Source organism: Juglans regia, chromosome 2, assembly GCF_001411555.2.
Source record: "Juglans regia cultivar Chandler chromosome 2, Walnut 2.0, whole genome shotgun sequence".
In the NCBI taxonomy this organism is placed as follows: domain Eukaryota; kingdom Viridiplantae; phylum Streptophyta; class Magnoliopsida; order Fagales; family Juglandaceae; genus Juglans; species Juglans regia.
In genome coordinates, this window is record NC_049902.1 from 30,662,238 (window position 1) to 30,682,973 (window position 20,736).

General features: G+C 39.3%; 2 protein-coding genes across 2 annotated transcripts; one reads left to right on the forward strand and one right to left on the reverse strand.

Annotated features, from left to right (window-relative positions):
• Positions 1–1,459: 1,459 nt before the first annotated feature.
• Positions 1,460–18,223, reverse strand: LOC109014493. The gene is made up of 8 exons (XM_018996985.2): positions 18,016–18,223; positions 17,900–17,921; positions 9,452–9,508; positions 9,282–9,363; positions 2,450–2,545; positions 2,226–2,350; positions 2,119–2,137; positions 1,460–2,028 (listed from the first exon to the last, which is right to left on the reverse strand). Exons 1-8 carry the CDS (start codon positions 18,113–18,115, stop codon positions 1,789–1,791), a joined length of 741 nt encoding a protein of 246 aa, XP_018852530.1. The 5' UTR covers positions 18,116–18,223; the 3' UTR covers positions 1,460–1,788.
• Positions 18,224–18,530: 307 nt separating this feature from the next.
• Positions 18,531–20,504, forward strand: LOC109014521 (zinc finger protein CONSTANS-LIKE 2-like). The gene is made up of 4 exons (XM_018997019.2): positions 18,531–19,378; positions 19,492–19,674; positions 19,812–19,940; positions 20,139–20,504. Exons 1-4 carry the CDS (start codon positions 18,782–18,784, stop codon positions 20,229–20,231), a joined length of 1,002 nt encoding a protein of 333 aa, XP_018852564.1. The 5' UTR covers positions 18,531–18,781; the 3' UTR covers positions 20,232–20,504.
• Positions 20,505–20,736: the final 232 nt, after the last annotated feature.

Below are 20,736 nucleotides of genomic sequence, written 5' to 3' on the forward strand. Positions count from 1 at the left end.
TCAAAGACAGAGTATACGTAACCTTTGGTAGAAAAGAGATGTTGATATGAAGACAGATTTTGTAGAAGAATAATATTAGTCATTCTTTTAATATTTTTTTACCGTAACTTCAAATGATAGATAGATAAGTAAAATATATTAAATATTCAATCATTTATTACCACATCATGAGATAATGAGAGAAAACATCAGTCATCGGAAACACAGATCAGCAGGTATATAGAGAGTGATGGAACCGTGGAAGCTGAGGATTAGTACAAAAAAATTGACATATAGTCAGTCTATCCTTTTATTTTCTCATCTTTTGACCAATAATCAATGCCTCTTGAATTACTAATTCTATAATCTCTTAATCTTAACAGGACAGAGACAAGAGAAACGAATGCATTTACAGGAATTTTTCAGTAACGCTACCTTTTTTTTTACCCTGTTGAACAATTGCTCTAGGGGCTCACATGCATGCATGCTAGAATATTATAAAATATAAAGAAGTATGAAGGACATACAGATGGAAGAAAATAAATAAACCCATACCAATACATATATATATATATATATATACACATATACACACAATATATACGTATTGAACATACCGAACTGAAATGCAGTCCACAATGACCGTCGGATTCGGAGGGGAGAGTAGATTATAATTTAAAATTTATTAAAAAGCACATGGATCTACGAAATGTATTTAATACATCTACGACGTATAAGAGAAGGTACCGTATCATACTATCAGCTCAGTAATGAATACAGTTCCTCCAGCATTCTGAACAGCGTGTAGTCGTTTCGCGGGGAAAAGTGCTCTGATAGGAGACTATAGCCTTTGTCCAAGCTAACAAGCCATCTTCTCCTGAATGAATTACCTTTCTATTTATTAATCACAGAGAGTCGTTAACCTAAAATGGTCACTTTTGACTTTACATATAAAATCATCAGCAGAGTTTAGAACAATAACCCCACGTCCTAGACTCGTAATAAGGAATAAAGTAAAAAAATTAAATAAGTAACCAAATTTAGAGGGAAAGAGGAAATGTATTTCATGCCATTTATTACCCAAAAACAAAATGAAAGTTTTTAATTTCCAGTGCAGGAGAAACTGAGTGATGTCACAACTCATAGGGAAAGAGGAAATGCATTTCATGCCATTTAATACAAAAAAAAAAAAAAAAGGATTTTAGTTTCCAGCACAAGAGAAACTGAGTGATGTCACAACTCAGTCCATCTTGGCTAACAAGTTGATAGAATAATTCTACACATCATCCTTACACCACACAATACACAAGATTTTTTATCTTTTTATTTTTTTTCCCTTAACAAGTATATAATATATGGATGATGAGTAGAAGAACTCAATTAATTTAATAGGAATAAAATAAAAGAAAAATTATAAAAAAAATAAAACATGTGTGGTGTAAAATGATGTGTGGCAGAACCCTACGATGATATATGCTCATGTCCAATAAATAAGTCTATACAAACATCAATTATAAAGGCAAAGGTCGTAAGACAAAGTATAGGGACGACGAGGACTTGTTTCAAACTTTTGTTGTCAAATGGGCAAAATAACAATTACAATCCAAATCACACACGAACATGTCACCATTCACATCACTTACAAGCAAGTAAACATCAGAACAAGTGCGCCGGGCCATGGGCCAGATCACAGATGTATTCTGGTCCATGCACAAATTGGAGCTTTTTACAGTTCGTTACCTAAAACCCGGCAAGTAACAGCTAAAAATCGACTGAAATTGCAATTCAACTTGTAATGTTGTAACAAAATCACCGGGGATAGCCAGGAGGTGGGTAAGCAGGAGGAGGATAAGCAGCTGGATAGCCTTGTTGAGCCTGAGGCGGCGGCGGATAACCATAGGGCTGTCCATATGCTGGTTGTGGTGGATACCCAACCGATGGAGGAAAAGGCTGGTCGATACGAGACATCTGTTGCATGGGGGGTACTGCCATTACTGGTTGAGGCCCAAACTTGCCATCTCGCTTGTCCATTTCTATCTTGTGTTGTGTCTGCAAATAACCCAAGTTAGACATAATGACATTTCATTCAAGTACAGACCATGTTTTCCCTCTTGCAAGTATCACTTTCTCGCTCCATACCTGCATACATGCGCATACCCTAAAAAAGAAAATAATCAACTCGGTAAGTTATTTCAGGCCACGTTGACTGAGATGTTCAGGAGAAAAAAATGGAAAGAAAGTCTTACGTGCAGTACACCATGTCCGCCAAACAAGATAACAATTGAGAAGCCTCTTGAATTTCCTCACTCCCAACTATCATTGCAACGATGGAAAAGATGCATGCAATTTGTTGTAAACAGAACATGAAACCCTGAAAACAGGAGGAAACATGTATAAAGAGTTGCAAATGAGAGAGATGTTTGTTTTTTTTTGGGGGGGGGAGAGAGAGAGAGAGAGAGAGAGAGATTACAATGATGCAATTATCACATTGTGTTGTCTGAATGTTAAATTGATCTTGTAACAAAAACCGGGTTGAGGCCACTGAATTTCCAAAACAGAGAAAAACCTGGGGGATAAACACAATATAAAACCATTAATTCCGAGAACAGAAGCTCTATAAGAGTATGAGTCTGCTGCAAAAGTTAAAATATCGTTGAAACGTAATGCAAACCTCAATCTATTAATATCCACTCCTTGAATGACTAGTTCTAAAGATTTTATTAATCACTTTTGAGGTGTTCCCATTCATCAATAGCAATAACTGACAGTGGGCAGAGCATATTGCCATCAAGCAAGAACTGAGAAAACTAAAAGGGATCATAAATTTCAGATGATGCATCATAAACAGAGTCCGCTGCTCTAGTCACCTCTGTGAGAGAAACATGCGCCATAATTAAATAAGGGTACTAGGCAATGGATCTTATATTGCTTATATAAACAATCAGGTTTAATTTATACAAACGAACACGTATTTCACAGAGCTTCCATATGGAAGCAAAAAAAATTAAGCAACAGTTATCAGAGAGAGTTTATGAGTATCCAATGCAAGAATTATAATAACCTTTTGGGGGGGCATAAAATCACCATTTTAAAGCTTCGATTATAATCTTCAAAGGAAGTATCAATTTGCTCTAGCACTTTACCAATCTCTACACCATGCCATCAGCCATTACAGAGCTCAATGCAGGAATTATTGCAAGAAAGTATCAACAATAAATATGTTTCTTCAAAAAGCAAATGAAGGAAAGTTCAACTCATACTCAAAAGCCATTGAACAAGCCAGAAATTGAAGCAAAAGTTCCCCAAGCATCATCCTTAGTTTCATGTTGTTAGAAGACATGTTTGTAATTAGTATAAGTGTGTGAGGGTATAAGTGTCAATTGTATGTAGTGTATAGATATGTTTGTGCATCAATATGAAATGGATAAGATCTTTCCCATATGTATCTACATGGTATCAGAGCGTAGTGTACGTTGGATAGATCTCAGTAGTGTTTGAAGTGGTTTCCGGCCACTCTCCGGCTTCTCCGGTACTGGGCACCAAGGGTGGACTCGTCGGCCTTGTCTGTGGTTACTAGCATCGTTGTCGCTACCAGGAAGGGCCTCCGTCACCGGCAAAAGGTTGAAGCCCAGAGTGTTTGGCTGCAGGTATAAGTTATCCAATCCTTGATTTTGAATAGCCAAAACAAGAGTGTATTCCTATCCGAAATAACACATGTTTGGTAACACGTATACGGTATTCTTATCCTCGTTTAGGATGGCTTATTCTTGTTTCAGCTTAGTTTTAAACCGGTACCGGTCCAGACCCAAAACACAGCCAATACAGACCCGAAACAGGCCGGTTCAGCCCAATATAGACCCGAAACATCCTGATTCAGATCCAAAACAGACCGATTCAGGCTGATACAGACCGATATAGGACCGAAATTGTGGTATTCAAGTTGTTTTTCGGGTACTTGGGCTAAGTATCTACATTTTCAGATTGTGTTTCTCGGATTTTTCAAGTTGAATTGTGTTTTTTCTTAGATATTGTGTGGAGTTTCTCGAATATGACAACTAATTTGAGTCACAGTTATATGATGCAGTTACCTCTTATGTTGATCCTGGTGGGTATGGAAGTCAAGGTTGTAGAGCTGCACGTGGGGGACGTGATGTCAAAGGTAATCGCACTCGAGGTCGAGAATCTCATAAGTGCATCCATTGTGGTCGCACTAACCATTCGGTGGACTATTGTTGGGATCTACATGGTAGATCATCTGGGTCTGCTAATCAAGCCATTTGCCAAGATGCTACATCACAGTCAACTAGCTCTAACTCAAGTATGATTAGTATATCGAAAGATGAGTATAAGTGACTTTTGGGTCACACACAGACTTCATCCTCCACAGCTACTCTTACCCACTCAGGTATAGCATCCACATGTCTTGCCTCGTCCACTCAAGATCCGTGGATCACTGATTCAGGAGCTAATGAACATCTGACTGGTCTGTTCTCTGTCTTATCTAAGTTAGATACTGTAACATCTCCAAAAAGTGATACACGCTAATGGTTCTCTTGCTAAAGTTACAGACATTGGATCCACTAAACTCACCGACTCTATATCCTTGTTATCTGTTTTATATGCTCCTAGTTGTCCCTTTAGTTTGTTGTCCATCAGTAAAATTACTAAAAGTCTTCAATGTTCAGTAACATTTTATCCCTCTTCATGTGTCTTTCAGGATCTCAAGACGGAAAACAAGATTGGTACGAGGCATGAAGCTGATGGCATGTATTATCTTGATATTGAATAGTCACTCACTCGAGCCCTTACATCCACATCATTTGCTTATGAATGGCATTGTCATCTTGGTCATCTCTCTCTTTCCCTTTTAAAGCGTCAGGTTAGGAATCTAGGAAACGTGTCTCCCTTTCCTTGTGAAGCATGTCAAATTAGTAAACATCATCGTATGTCGTTTATACCTCAAGTTGATAAACGAGCCTCGAGTCCTTTTGAATTGGTTCACTCTGATATATGGGGACCAATCAACATTGAATCAAATACATTTCAGTATTTTGTCACATTTATTGATGACTACTCTCGTGTGACATGGGTGTTTCTGATGAAGGCAAGATCTAAACTCCTTTCCATATTCAAAGTGTTCTGGAAAGAAATTAAAACTCAATTTAACAAAAGTGTTCAGATTTTGCGTTCTGATAATGCTAGAGAATATCTATCTAGTGCATTTGTTACTTACTTAAATAGCAAATAAATTGTTCATCAAACTTCATGTTCTTATACACCCCAACAGAATGGGGTGGCTGAACGCAAAAATCGTCATTTGTTAGATGTAACCCGAGCACTTTTACTGTACATGCATGTTCCTAAACGATTTTGGAGTGATGGTGTTCTTACTGCTTGTCACCTTATTAACCGTATGTCTTCATCAGTTCTCGATGGTTCCTCTCCTTTCTCCATCTTGTTTCCTTCATCTCCACCATTTACCCTTTTTCCAAAAAAATTTAGGTGTGTTTGCTATGTTCATAACCTTGGCCCAGGTTTTGATAAGCTTGATCCACGTTCTACCAAGTGTTTTTTTGTTGGTTATTCTCGGACTCAAAAAGGATATCGTTGTTATAGTCATGTTCTTAGACGCTACTTCAAGAGTGTTGATGTTACCTTTTTTGAATCTATACCCTATTTCTCTGACATAGCTTCAAGTGTAAAATGTGATCCTTTACCATTACCTAATCTTACACTTTCCCCTCCTATCGCCGGTCCTCCATCTCCACCCCCTCCCCCAATTCCTTTACAGGTTTACTCACGTCGCTCGCAGCTACCGACTTCCATGCCTTCACCAATCGTGTCTTCATCTTCGGATCCTGAGTTACCTAGTATTTCAGACTCTCTACCTATTGCCCTCCGCAAAGGTACTCGATCTTGTGTTACTCAACATCCGATTAATCAATTTGTCTCATATCATACCTTATCTCCTTCATTTTCATGTTTTACCTCCCAACTTTCAAAACTTTATGTTCTTAAGACAGTTCAGGATACCTTATTTGATCTGGGATGGAGGACAGCCATGAAAGATGAAATGGATGCCCTTCACCATAATGAGACATGGGATCTTGTTCCATTACCACTTGATAAGCAACATGTTGGCTGTAAATGGGTAATACAATCAAATTTCATCATGTTGGTTCTGTGGAACGTCTGAAAGCCCGCTTGGTTGTTAAGAGTTACACTAAAACATATGGCATTGATTACGAGGAGACTTTCTCCCCGGTTGCCAAAATCTCCTTTGTTCGAGTGTTGATCACTCTTGCTACTAATTTAAACTTACCCTTATTTCAGCTGGATGTTAAGAATGCATTTCTGCATGGCGACTTGCATGAAGAAGTTTATATAGAGCAACCACCTGGGTTTGTTGCTCAGGGGGAGTATCGAGGTACTGTACGCAAGTTAAAAAATGCATTATATGGTTTGAAACAATCTCCTCGAGCATGGATTGGGAAGTTTTCTAATGTTGTATTGGCATTTGGTCTCCATAAATGCCAAACAGATCATTCGATATTTCACCTACATGGTGATGCAGGTCACATTTTGTTGGTTATATATGTGGACGACATTGTAATTACTGGAAGTGACTACTGGAATTGCTAAGCTTAAACAGTGTTTACATGATCAGTTTCAGACAAAAGACTTGGGCAAGCTTAGATATATCCTTGGAATTGAAGTCAGTAGATCTAAAAAGGGTATCAACCTATCTCAGAAGAAATATGTACTTAATCTTCTGGAAGAATTCAGTATGCTGAGTGCACGACCTATTGACACCCCAAGACCCAAATCGTAAATTCTTAAAAGAGGAAGGGGAGTTGTTTGGAGATCCAGGTAGGTATCAAATACATGTTGGGAAATTGAATTATCTTACTATCACTAGACCAGACATCTCTTATGCAGTGATTGTACTAAGTCAATTTTTACAAACGCCTAGGGTCTCACATTGGGATACGGTAATTCATATTCTTCGTTATCTTAAGTGAGCACCTGGCCTTGGATTACTGTATTGACCAAATGAACATCTTGGGGTTGAAGCCTTTTCAGATATTGATTGGGTAGGATCCCCTTCAGATAGAAGATCTACTACTGGATATTGTACGTTTGTAGAAGGTAACTTGGTTACATGGAAGAGTAAGAAACAAGCAGTAGTAGCCCGATTTAGTGCAGAAGCTGAATATAGGGCAATGGCTCACACTACTAGTGAGCTGGCATAGTTGCAACACTTCCTTCAAGAAATTGGGTTTCCAGCCCCTACTTCTCTTCAATTATTTTGTAATAATCAAGCCGCAGTGCATATTGCCTCTAATCCTGTATTCCATGAGAGGACTAAACATATAGAGATTGATTGTCACTTCATTCGAGATAAGATATTAAGTGGTGACATTGCTACACCTTTTGTGAAGTCTGGCAATCAACTCGCATATGTGTTTACTAAGTCTTTGTGTTGGAGTCGGTTAAAACTTATTTGTTTCAAACTAGGTTTATATGATATATATACCCCAGCTTGAGAGGGAGTGTTAGAGGACATGTTTGTAATTAGTACAAGTGTGTAAAGGTATAAGTGTCAATTGTATGTAGTGTATATATATGTTTGTATATCAATATGAAATGGATAAAATCTTTCCCATATGTATCTATCAATATGAAATGGATAAGATCTTTCCCATATGTATCTACACGTGAAGAAACAAAAGACAATCATTTTAATCTATGCCTTTGCTCATTCCTCTTTCGTCTCTTCATATTTTGCTAACATCCTCAAGTAATGGACTCAATTCTCTCACATTGATAGGGGTTAAGGTGAGTTGAAGTTTGGACCACTGAATAAGAAATAGGCTATACTGCTCTGTAAACAAAATATTTCACAAAAAAACCAAGATTCCAGGTAGCTAGGTAAATCAAGCAACTATATGAATTCTAATGAATCTTAAATGGAGTGAACGGGAGGCCTTGTGGAGAACCGTAATTGCTTTGAGGCATGGAGAATCATGGGGAGGTTGGTGTTCCAATGAGGTAAGTGGACCTCATGGAGTTGGGCTATGGAAACATATTAGAAGAGGTTGGGACACATATGCAGCCATACTTGTTTCAAAGTTGGAAATGGAGTGAAGGTAAAATTTTGGCATGATTTATGGTGTGGTGATCGGGCACTCAAGGAAGTTTTTCCTCAAGTTTATGGCTTAGCAAGAAGAAAAGAGGTATCAATAGCGGATTTAGTTCTCATCTCCAATGGTCTTCCACAATGGAACAATACTTTCCATAGAGATGCACAAGATTGGGAAATGGATGAATTTTCGGTGTTCTTTGACCAGGTGTACTCCACTCACGTGTTAGGGGAAGGTGAAGACAAGATTTATTAGCGCCCTTCCAAGAAGGAAGTTTTCACAGTCCATTCTTTCTACCATTCTTTGACCATGCACACCTCAGCCCGATCCTTCTCATGGAAGAGCATATGAAGGACAAGGGCACCTCTAAAGGCAACCTTTTTTGTTTGGATAGCTTCTTTGGGAAAGATTCTTACTATAGACAATATGAGGAAACGTGGAATCATACTTATGGACTGGTGTTATATGTGCAAGAAGTGGGGCGAGTCCACTGATCATCTCTTACTACATTGTGAGATTGTCAAGATCTTGTGGAATGAAGTTTTTGCTCGATTGGGTTTAGCTTGGATGATGCCGGAAGGGGTATGTGACTTTCTAGCCTCGTGGAGAGGTATTCAGGACAACTCTCAAATTGCATCCATATGGAAAATGATACCTATATGTCTATGATGGTGCATTTGGAGGGAGAGGAATGCAAGAAGCTTTGAAGATCAAGAGCGATCGATGGAAGAGCTTAGAAATTTATTTTTCAATACTTTGCTTCATTGGTCGATTGTAATTGATTTCCATGGCATGTCTTTTCATGAATTCCTTGTATCTATAAACTAGCACGCACAGGCATTGCTCTTGTATATGTCTCGTATACTTGGGCTTTTTGCCTCCTTTTGATCAATAAAATTTTGTTTACCGATCAAAAAAAAAAAAGAATCTTAAATAGCTTTATACAGTGCATACAGGGCATATTTCTGATTGAAAAATGCCAGACTGTTTTGAAAAATCTAAATTCCATCCCTTCAATATTCTCATGGGTGGTTAATCTAACTTGTCAATTGGGAGTTAAGAAGGGACAGAGACTCAAATACCGTCCATATAGGAATGTGAAGTCATTGACTATATATCCACTCCGATTTCCACCAACAAAAACAAATAGATCTGTACCTCAGTGCATAGGCAAAATTCAGGACATTTACTTTCCCCACACCTGCCGCTACAGGGCATATAACCAGCACAGCAGACATATCTACAATAAATAAGAGGACAATACATTAACACCGAGAGGTCCAGTTTTTCAGACCAGAGTCAGAGGGGGAATCAAAAGAATCCATTACCTTGACATGTCATCGTAAAGAGCTCGTTTGCGGAGCAAGTATGATGCACATGGCGCGCTACAATTAAACCAAGTAAATTATGTGTTATAGGGAAGAAACATCTCTTTTTTAAAGGTAAACGGAATTATATTGGTAAAAATAATAGGTGTAGCCCAAATCCATGGGACACATACAAGAGAAAACACCTAGTTAAGAACTAGAAACAGGTACTTGTATGGAGGAAAATTTCTATAACAAGTAAATAGCTCATGAATTCAAAAATGAAGGTTAAAATACCAGTAATCAAGATTTAGATCTAGACATAAAAGTAGGGTTTTTCCATTTTCCTGAAATGAGGGAAATGGGGGGAGGGGTCAACTTGATTTACACATATAAACATAGCAAATGGAATACACAGACATTTGAAAGGCAACAACTCCAAAAGTATGGACATATGCCTAACCAATGTTTCAGGCAACCTATATAAACAACTAGGAAGCACAGAGACTTCGAAAGTGCTAAAGAGAATAATTACTGACTAACCCTTTTTTTATAAGAATTTACTGATTAGACATTTTTGTAGGTAATCAATAAGTTTTACTCAGAAAGGAAATAGGCATTAGCCCAAGCACGCACCCGAATTATCATATCCAAATCATTTTAGAATTGTCATATTTCTGCATATGTATAGTATCACATCAGTGTCTTGTGTTGATATCAGTGCTTCTTAAATAAATGGTAACCCAGTTTCCAGGATGGCCTTTGCCCTTTTTTGGTGTCCTTGGTCTAAAACTCAGAAGTTTTTTTTTTTGAAAGAAATTTTATTGATTGAATGAAACTAGACTGCCCATGTCCACAGGAAGTATACAAAAGAGACTCCTAATTACATTCTAAAAAGCTGAAAAGAAAACAAGAACTCATGAACATTCCCTCCCTTTAGTACAGTAGCAGCCAACCATTGAACTAAAGAAAATACAAAAAAGTTCCATAATTCCCCCACATTCCTCTCCTTGCTGTTGAAGCACCTCTCGTTGCGTTCCATCCATATACACCACAATAGGCACAAAGGAACTATCCTCCATGTCGTTGCCAGTTGGGAACAATGATGATGCCTGTTCCAAGAAGCTAAAAGTTCCACCACACTCTTAGGCATGACCCAAGACAACCCAGCTCGGCTGAAAATACCCGCCCATAACTCCCTTGCCACCTCAAAATACAGGAAAAGGTGCTCAATTGATTCGTCGTTGCTTTTACACATGTAACACCACTCCATCACAATCATCCTGCGTTTCCTTAGATTGTCAGCTGTCAAAATCTATCCCAAAGCAGCAGTCCAAGCGAAAAATGCGACTTTTAAGGGGTGCAGGAACTCTCCAAATACCTTTCCAACGAAACCGAATGGGCCGATGGGCTGCCAGCTTTTTGTAGGACTTAACAGAAAAAAACATTTCGCCCCGAATGTTTCCATAGCATTCTGTCCCTCTCGTTTCCTCCTATCTTCTTGGAATATAAAAGGGTGTAAAAACCTGAAATTTCGTCCACTTCCAAGTCCTGTGCGTTTCTGGATAAGATCATATTCCACAGAACATGCCCATTGGCACGGCACATTACATCTGAAATAGCCGCCTGCTGATTTTCAGCCAATCTGAAAACTCCTGGAAAAACAATAAATAGAGCACTCTCGCCACACCATACATCAAACCAAATAAAAATTAGTGTGTTTTACAAACTCCTCCCACCCCTTTCTAATAAATTTCCAAAGGCAGCTTACACCATAGGTACCCCGCCCTCCTTGGAACACCAACCCCCCCAATCATAACCATACTTCCAATCAATAGCCAATCTCCACAGTGAGTCCTCTTCCAATTGAAATCTCCACAACCACTTCCCCAAGAGGGCTTTGTTAAACAAGGACAAGTTGCGCATCCCCAAGCCTCCCAACTCCTTCGGACAGCACACATTTTGCCAACTCACTAGATGAAATTTATGTTCTTCCCCCATACCACCCCACAAGAAAGCCCTAAACAATTTCTCAATCCGATTGGCCACTCCCACCGGTAAAGGGAACAAGGATAGAAAGTATGTAAGAAGATTGGAGAGGGTACTTTTGATGAGGGTAAGTCTCCCCCCTTTTGATAAGTAGAGCCGCTTCCAAACCACCAGTCTTTTTTCTACCTTCTCTACAACACCATCCCAAATGTTTTTTGCTTTGAAAGAGGCTCCCAAAGGAAGACCGAGGTATTTCTTAGGAAGAGAGGCCACTTTGCACCCCAACAGACCTGCTAGATGATTGATATTGTCCACCCCCCCTACCAGGACCAATTCCAACTTTCCCAAATTCACCTTAAGTCCTGAGACAGCTTCAAAACACAAAAGAGCAGCTTTTAAAGCTTGCAACTGTCCACTGTCAGCATCACAGAAAATTAAAGTGTCATCCACATACAATAAATGGGAAATGGAAAAAGCATCGGAGTTACCCACTGAAAAATCAGCAATGCCTCCCCTTACCGCCGCCTCCACCATACGACTCAGGGCCTCCATCACTATAACAAAGAGAAAGGGAGATAACGGGTGCCCTTGTCTCAAGCCCCTCGAACTCAGGAAGAATCCACAAGGTTGCCCATTAACTAAAACAGAAAACCGAGCGGATGATACACAATGTTTCACCCAACCGCACCACCTATCTCCGAAACCACACCTCATCAGCATATATATCAAAAAATCCCAGCACACATGATTGTAAGCATTTTCCATATCCAACTTGCAAAGAATTCCCGGAATACCAGCCCTCAACCGACTGTCCAAGCACTCATTCACTACCAAAACTGAGTCTAAAATTTTCCAACCACGTACAAAGGCATTTTGAGGCTTGGAAATGATTTTATCCATCACTAAACTCATTCGATTAGCTAACACCTTTGAAATGATTTTATAAATCCCGCCTACCAGACTGATGGGACGGAAATCTTTCAACTCAATGGCACCTACTAACTTCGGGATGAGTGCAATACAAGTAGCATTAAGGGACTTTTCAAACTTGTGGCAAAAATAAAATTCATGGAAGACCCTCATCACATCATCTTTCACTATGTCCCGACACGCTTGAAAGAAAGCCATAGAAAAACCATCCGGACCCGGAACTTTATCTTTGAACATACCTCTCACCACCTGCAGCACTTCGGACTCCTCAAAAGGTCTCTCTAACAAACTCGTTGCACTACCATCCAACTGTTCAAAATGTAACCCATCCAATTTAGGACGCCACACCTCCGTCTCTTTAAGAAGCTCTTCATAATAATTCTCTATATGGGCTTGAATGTCCGCTAGAGATTGATGCACCGTGGTACCAGAATTTATAACCTCAATCACATTATTGCACCTGTGGGAATTTTGCATTTTGTGAAAGAACTTAGTACATTTATCACCCTCCTTCAATCACGTCATCCTAGATTTTTGCCGCCAAGAGATTTCTTCTAACAACAAAACTCTTTCTATTTCGAACACCACCTCAATTTTTCTCAACAAAGACTCATCGTTTACCTCCCCCTCTTATAGAGAGCTCAACTCATTCCACAGAAGACTCTTTTGCTCATCAGTATGTCTAAAATCTCAATATTCCACTTCTTCAACTCCAACTTGAGGGCTTTAAGTTTACAAGCCACAATAAAGCTAGGAGTACCATGAAAAGAGTAGAAGGCCCACCAATTCCTCACCTTCTCCTCAAAACCAACCGTTTGGAGCCACATATTTTCAAATTTGAAATATCTCATTCCCCCATGAATACCGCTACAATCTAGCAAAATAGGGAAATGATTCGAACATACCCGTGGCAAACGCTTTTGAATTAGATCCGGATAATGTGAAACTAGAAATCTGCCCAATCTTAACCCCCCCTCTACTATTAGACCAAGTGTAACACCCACCCCCCAACTAGAGGAAGATCAATCAAATTGAGATTGAAAATCAGCTCTGAGAAGTCTTCCATAGCCCGTGTCAAAGAAGTAGTCACCACCCTCTCACAAGGAAAGCGTACCACATTAAAAACCCCACACACAACCCAAGGTAATTACCAGATATTACGCACTCCCCAAGCTACTCCCACAATAATCATCTATCTCTATCCATATTAGGCCCATACACCCCCACAAGAGCCCACCTCCAACCATCCACAATATTCTTAAAAGAGGCAGCCACTGAATAATTCCCAATGCAATCCTCTACTAATTCCACCATTGTCATACCCCACATCAACAAAACCCCTCCAGAAGCTCCCAAAGAGGCTAAGAAACTCCATCCCCCAAATGAGCAACCCCATAAACTCTAGATAACATTTTTGACAACATGGCTCAACTTTAGTCTCTTGGAGGCATAAAATATCAACTTTCCAATTGTAAAGAAGAGAACGAATGTGAAGTCGCTTATTAGCATCGTTAATCCCCCTAACATTCCACGATATGATTTTAGGCTTCATAAGAAAAACTGCTCCCCCTCCCCTTCTGTCTTTCCCTCCCAACACTACCCTTCTTATTATTGTAATTATAGAGCACATTAATCTTTTCAACTCTCTGTCTTTTTTAGCAGCCGACTTTACTGCCGCTGATCGACCAGATTCAATGGCCACCAGAAGAGCAATTCATCCCCAAAAATTCTTGAAGCTCCGCCACCTTTTTAGCACCCAATCCGTAGGGATAGGAGCTAGATTAGAATGAATAGTACAGAGCGGGGTAGGACTGCCCAACTCGTTCAGATCACCCCTATCCTCACAGACCACCATCCGTAAGCCCCTTTAAAATTCATCAGTCACCTCTTCCCCCGCAACTCTCCCCTCTATTTCAGACCCCACTTCCCCTGAGTAACCAGCAGAATTTCTCAGCTCATTAGGAACAGACTCCACTTCCCCTGCCGCCGTAAGCCCAGGAAAACACCCCTCCTGCATCTCATCCGAAAGCAACTCAGAACTACTTCTCTTGCCGACACCCACCAAAACTAGGTTGGTCCCCCCTCAAGGGCAGTTCCCCCAACCTTGGGATAGGAGTGCTGGTCTCCCCAACCAAAACCGACAGGATAGGTGTGTTAGTCTCCCCATAGAAACCTCCCTTTCCATCAAACTTCTCTAACTTCTCCTTTCTCGAGGTTCTCGCACTCCCCCCGGCAATCTGCCGTTACCGACCCACTAGGGTGGTCCCGACAACCCTTTTGTGCTGGAGCTGGGACCAACCGATCACGTATCGGCGACGTGGTGAGGGGACAACACCCTTGCACCGATATATCGGGCGAGGCCCGATGTTTCTCCCTCCATACCCATGTTGGGCCTAAGCCTTTGCTCAGCCCAACCCCATTAAACTGGCCCGATACTTGCCCAACTTGAAGAGGCCTCGAAAGGAATTGGCCCAAGCCCAAGCCCAAGCCCAAGCCCAAGCCCAAGCCCCTGTCCCCAACTGCCTTACCCTTGACGCACCATTTCAGCCAACTTATATTTTCAGACAATACACCCACTTGCAATTCCATCTCAGCCAACGCCTGAAGAAGGATTTCCTCATTCAGCCCGACCGCTGCCCTGCCACTCTCCTTACAACTCTAAGCAAACACCAAAGAAAAAGACCCTCCTGTACCTGTTGCCGAGCCTGCCTCCTCTGTTGTTTTCGCTACTCGAGGCACCTCGAGCACCTCTCTGTATGATCGTGTGAAGGGCTTAAGCACTGTCGTCGAAGGTGGGGGCAGCCTTCCGTTGCCTCTGTTTTTCTCACCCAAAACAGAGATTGGAGCTAACAGCTTCTTCAAGGTCTCTCTGAAGTTCCTCCATTCGTCCCCCTTCCTCCCTACCAGTACCGCTATCAGATCGCGCCTCCTCTCACGCCCAAACTCCAACAAGGTGAAGAACCTACTGTGAGAGTTGAGTTGTCTCTGCATCACCAGGACCTGGTTCCCCCTTCTGCGAGTTCTAACAAACTCAGAGGGTGCCCCAAAAGCTGTACATTCCTTCACCTGAACAGCCAGCCAAGCCAAAGCTTCATGATTGATGGAGATATGTTTAATGACCCGACAGCTACTCCTCGTGATTCTCCACCACCTATCATCTTCCTTCTTAAACTTGAAAGTCTTATAATCAATAATAACGTTACGACACGACTCCATCACAGCCAAGCAAACGTTAAAACAAAGTATCACAAAGCACTAAAAAAAACCGCGAAGCTCAAACACCAGTAGTGCGACTCCAGTAACGGCGAAGCACCATCATCGTGATTTTTCGCAAGTGAACAATACCAAATTATACAAGCCCAATGTCACTATTAATCAAAATAAGTCAGTTCTACCAGTGATGTTTAAAAAAAGAAAGAACACTTGTTTCAAAGGATATTATCCAACATGCATACAAGGGGATGCATATGCATGCCTAGTAGATATATTGTGCTAGTGACTCAGTTTAAATCCATTTTTTTTTTATAAGTAGTTTAATTCCAAATTAAAAATGATTCAATCACTTATCAGCATTAACTCAATCCGATAATGCCTTGATGTGATATTACAAGAGAGACGGTTAAATGGCTAGACAAAACGAGGTCAAAGGCATCTGGAAAAAGAGAAGGGATAAACCTGGACTAAAGATACTAAAGACTCTAAAGTTCACCTAACTCTTTTTTTTTTTTTGGAGTTTCCTTTTGCTCTTCTTTCATTTCATAACTTCTCATCTCTTATTCTATTCTACAATCTCTGCACCTTTCACACTTGATTTCTTGTTCACAAAAATTATACATTTCCTCTTACTCTTTCATTATACCTATTATAAATTTATTTTTTCCTTTCCTTTTTAGTTATTCTAAGTATTTTTTACAAGCCGTTTTTAGTTAGATATTTAAGTATTAATAACTTTTTTCTGTTCCACAAATGCCAATGATTTTAATTGGCTCTTGTTCAGCATTCAAATCATCACACTACTAGGTTCCATTGTTCTAAATTTATTAAGATTTGAAACATACTTACAAGCCGAACACATACACCTTACACCGAATGGTTGCATTAATGGTTAATTTAAAATTGAATATTTCATATATACACAGTAGATCATACTATTTCTTTACCTCTAAATAAGTTTGAACAATCCACAGTATGTGAAGATGAATTTGATTTTCTATTTAATTTCAAAAAAAAACTAAGATTTTTAAATGATGATGGTTTAAAAAACTGTTGTCTCACTCTTGAAAATTTTCTCTAACATGGTAATATTCAGATATTACTGGCCCAAAAAGATAATAAGTAAAGTTTTGCAAGAAAAAACTAATACACCAGTCGAAGCACAAAACTGCATACAAATAGTAGATTTTTTTTCTTACCCACACATTGATTATATAATATCATCGACAAAACTCGTAGCAGTTGCTTTTGCGAAATAAAAATAAATAAATAAAATTACTCAAAACTAACAAAATCCAATTTGTGATCAATTATTTCCCAAGAAAGATTTTTTTTTATCAGTATTTATTTACCAAGAAAGATTAAATCAATTATCCACTTAATCTATTGAGAATAATACACTAGTAGAACTTGAATACAGAAATTTGATTAGTAATTCACATCTCAAAAAGTGAGAAGAATTTGTTTTTAAAAGAAAAACAAATTAAAACTGAACATTTGATATAAAAAACCAAGTACCAAATAATAGGAAATAAAGGCACCATTTGACTTTTCATCTTAGGACTCAATTTATATTGAACCGTCTCTATCTTAGCCATATTATATGTTAATCGTTTTCTTTAAAAAATCCCACTTTAATACAAACCAACATACATATCAAGGGGTCAAAAAAAAAAACATATCAAGGCTGCTTGACTTTTCATTTACGTCAACATACCCTAGCTTGATGAAGGACGGTCTCTAACACCCCCAACTATAAAATATTCACAACACCCACAGTATCAAAATCACTAAGACTTGTTAAAAAAATGCCTGAAAGAAAGATTCTCTGCTTTCGTTTCAAGTTCTATGGTGTAGAAAACGTCTTCAATCTTCACAGCTAAAGGAAGCAGTCATGCAGATACATTTCCAGATTCAGGAGAATTGATTATAAACATTTCCTAGTGACCATTTGTACCATAATAAACAAAATCTGAACAATCACTCGTAAATTATACCAAGAAATTGCCCACCCCACAGCAATGACAGGGTTGTTCAATGTCATGACTCATGATCAGTAAATTCCAATCTATTAAAAAAAAAGCAGATGTCAAATTCCACTCAAATTGGACAAAAAGACCAAAAAAACCACAAAGTCAAGCAATGTCAGAATAAGTCAAACAGATATTTAGAAATTTTTTCAAAGACCAAAAATTCTAAAACATACGAACCAAGATTCAGCGAATACGGAATAAAATATAAATTGCGAGAAGAAATCATCAACAACCGAGTGAGCCGATTAGAAATCATCGACACAATTAGATCCATAATACAAAACGACAGATCCAGAGCACTTACCACCACAATGCAAAGCAGCAATCTGCAAACACATTCACACCGTATCAGAAAAAGCAAAAGGCATGCACACGCATATACAAATAAAAAAAAAATAGGAATAGAGAGAGTGAGAGTACAGGGAGTGTCAGCCTGAATAGTGCCCATAAGATCGGAGTGCCAGAGGTTGCGGAAGTTCTGGCGTAGCTGCATCTTGTCCAAGTACTCCTGCGACGCCATGTCCGTAGCAACTCTCGCTCTTGCCACAACCAAAAGGAACCCCTAGCTTCTAGGTCTTTGACGAAGGATTGAGGAAGAAGAGGAAAAACTCGATAATCAGAAAATAAAAAGCCTTCCCCAGCGACAGATTTCTCAACAACGACGGACAGCCGTCGTGGCACTTTATTATTGGTCGGTTAGTGTTGGGGGGCAAATTTGGGAACTGAACTTTTAGATCCATCACGGCTTCTGACTTCTCTTGGTTTTTTAGAAAAAGTCAAAAAAGTATCGGGGTTACTTAGAAATATTCTACAAGTACGAGAGGCAAAGTGCAAATAACAACTTCTTCGTTCTTATATATGCAGAGACGGAGGCAGCGGACTCTATCTTCTGTGTGCGTATGTTTGAAAATCTCATTTGGAGAGAGAAAGAAATGGAAATGGCTTTTCTTTGTCTTGTTGCTCTAGTAAACCCAAGTCTTCTTCAATAAATAATCTGAACCCAAGTGTCAGTTTTGCTTTGTGTGGCAGTTTCAGAGCCAAATACCCAGAGAAATCAGAAAATAGCCACCGAAGAAAGAAGAAGAGAAAAGAAATACGTACTGCTGCTATTATTTTTTAGTTTAGCAACAAATACTGCTTGTTTGAAGTTTCTTTAATTTTTCCTATTCCTTTTTGAGTGGTTTCAATGTCTTCGGATTTCTATCATGACTTTGATGACCCTTTCTACTGCCATTCAAACTCAGACATGGTCTTCTCTGATGGAGACCTTCCCTTCTTCCCCGACTCACCCCTTGATATTTTTCAGGCAATTCCAGACACCCAAAACCAGCAAAATCCAGTTAATGAATCCCACTCCTTTGACCAATATTCTTCTACGCTCCTCTCTTCCTCACCAAGCCATCAATTCGAGAGTTTGAACCTTTACCAGACCACCCATTTGCAGTGTTTACCAAATGGTTCTGATTTGGCAAATGGGTCTTGGAATTTGTCTGGCTTGGAGGATTTGGAGGTCAAAATTGAAGAATTTCAAATGGGCTTTGAGTCTTCTTTCAACCAGGCATTTGCTCCTCACAGTTACAGCGGTGGGGCTGAGAATGTGGCTAAGTTGATGCAGAGGAGCTATAGTAGTAACTGTTTCGATGGAAAGCCTGGTTTTCTATATCAGCCTCGGTTTGATTCTTTCATTGAATGCTCAAATTTTCAGAACCAGGCCTTGAGCCCCCCGGAAAATAGCTTTTTTAGTGGACAAATGAGGAGGGCTTGTAGCACAGGAGATTTGCAGGTCAGAATTACCACCTATACTATATCTAAAATATATGTTTTCTCATCTGTCTTTCCTCTGTTTTTCAATCAAATATCTAATCAAATTATGTTTTCTTTTCCTTCCTTTTTCAGAGTGGTAAAGCAGCTCATGCCACCGGCACCCACCGGTCTTTCTCAAGTCCTTTGGCTATGGAGAGCCCATTCAATGAGGAAGCAAACATCAAAGTAGGGCGTTACAGTGCAGAAGAGAGAAAAGAGAAGATTTCCAAATACAAAGCCAAAAGAACCCAGAGGAACTTCAGCAAGACCATTAAGGTTGTAATTTAGTTGAGCAAAAGCATAAGAATCTAATAGCAATACTCTTGAAGAAAGTTGCGTTAACATGATCTATTCCATTAATCTAAACTATAATTGAGTCTAGTTTTTACGTTTTTTTTGTTGGTCGGGACCAGTATGCATGCCGCAAGACACTAGCCGACAGCCGACCCCGTATACGTGGCAGGTTTGCACGCAACGATGAAACCAGTGAGATTTCCAAGACTGCATGTTCAACCAGTATTGAAGACGAAGATGATCCCTGGGTAAAACATATTTCCACATTTTCATGTGTTAATTATTTTATTTTTTTGGAACGGAGTTTTTAAGCATTCGTCTGAATTTACCTTTTTTTATTTTTAGATGCAAACAATATTTCACTATGCAATATATTCTGTACTTGTTTTTTCTTGTACACATGACTCCATTTCTAAGAAAGTTTTATCATGTGTGTGAATATCCAGCTTGAAGAACTGCATGAAGACAATGGAACAGTGGGAATGGGAAAGCTTCTGAGCAGTTATGGAGATGCACAGTTCCAGTGCTACGGATTTTGATCAGTGGAAGAATCTTTTGCTGGAGGAACTTTCTTGGACTGGTTCGGACTGCATGATCAGAAAACTTTTTTGAGAAAGATAACTCGGAAAATGTTTCTTTTTCTTTTTCCTCTTCTTTAATGAATAATTCACCACAGGTTGCTGAGGTTAAACTTGTGTGTTGGGCAGTTAAAAAAGACTAGCCTGATCAGTTACTTTATGGTACTTTTGGTAGTTTTTTTTTTTTTTGTGGGACATTTATCGTGTCTATATGTATATATGAGGTGACCAGTAATTATGATTAATGACTCTTTATCATCTTCCGAAGCTTGAACTGGGTGAGAACTACTTGATGCTTTGGCTATGGCTAGCATTGACGCTCCTTTTGGATCTAACATGTCTAGTTTTTTGGATGTTTTGGGTGTTGTGATATGAATACATGTAGTGTGGTTGCCTCAAGTCAGTGGCGGAATTATACAATTTTTTTTTTTTGGGCCAACTTTTCTAACGTAAAATATTTATGTAA

Coding starts and splice junctions, on each gene's coding strand:
- LOC109014493 (XM_018996985.2), bottom strand. CDS start 18,115: ATGGCGTCGCAGGAGTACTTGGACAAGATGCAGCTACGCCAGAACTTC. Junction 9,509..17,899: donor TGCTGCTTTGCATTGTGGTG/GTAAGTGCTCTG, acceptor GTTTAATTGTAG/CGCGCCATGTGCATCATACT. Junction 2,546..9,281: donor AATTTTGCCTATGCACTGAG/GTACAGATCTAT, acceptor TTTATCCCCCAG/GTTTTTCTCTGTTTTGGAAA.
- LOC109014521 (XM_018997019.2), top strand. CDS start 18,782: ATGTCTTCGGATTTCTATCATGACTTTGATGACCCTTTCTACTGCCAT. Junction 19,379..19,491: donor GTAGCACAGGAGATTTGCAG/GTCAGAATTACC, acceptor TTCCTTTTTCAG/AGTGGTAAAGCAGCTCATGC. Junction 19,941..20,138: donor AAGACGAAGATGATCCCTGG/GTAAAACATATT, acceptor GTGAATATCCAG/CTTGAAGAACTGCATGAAGA.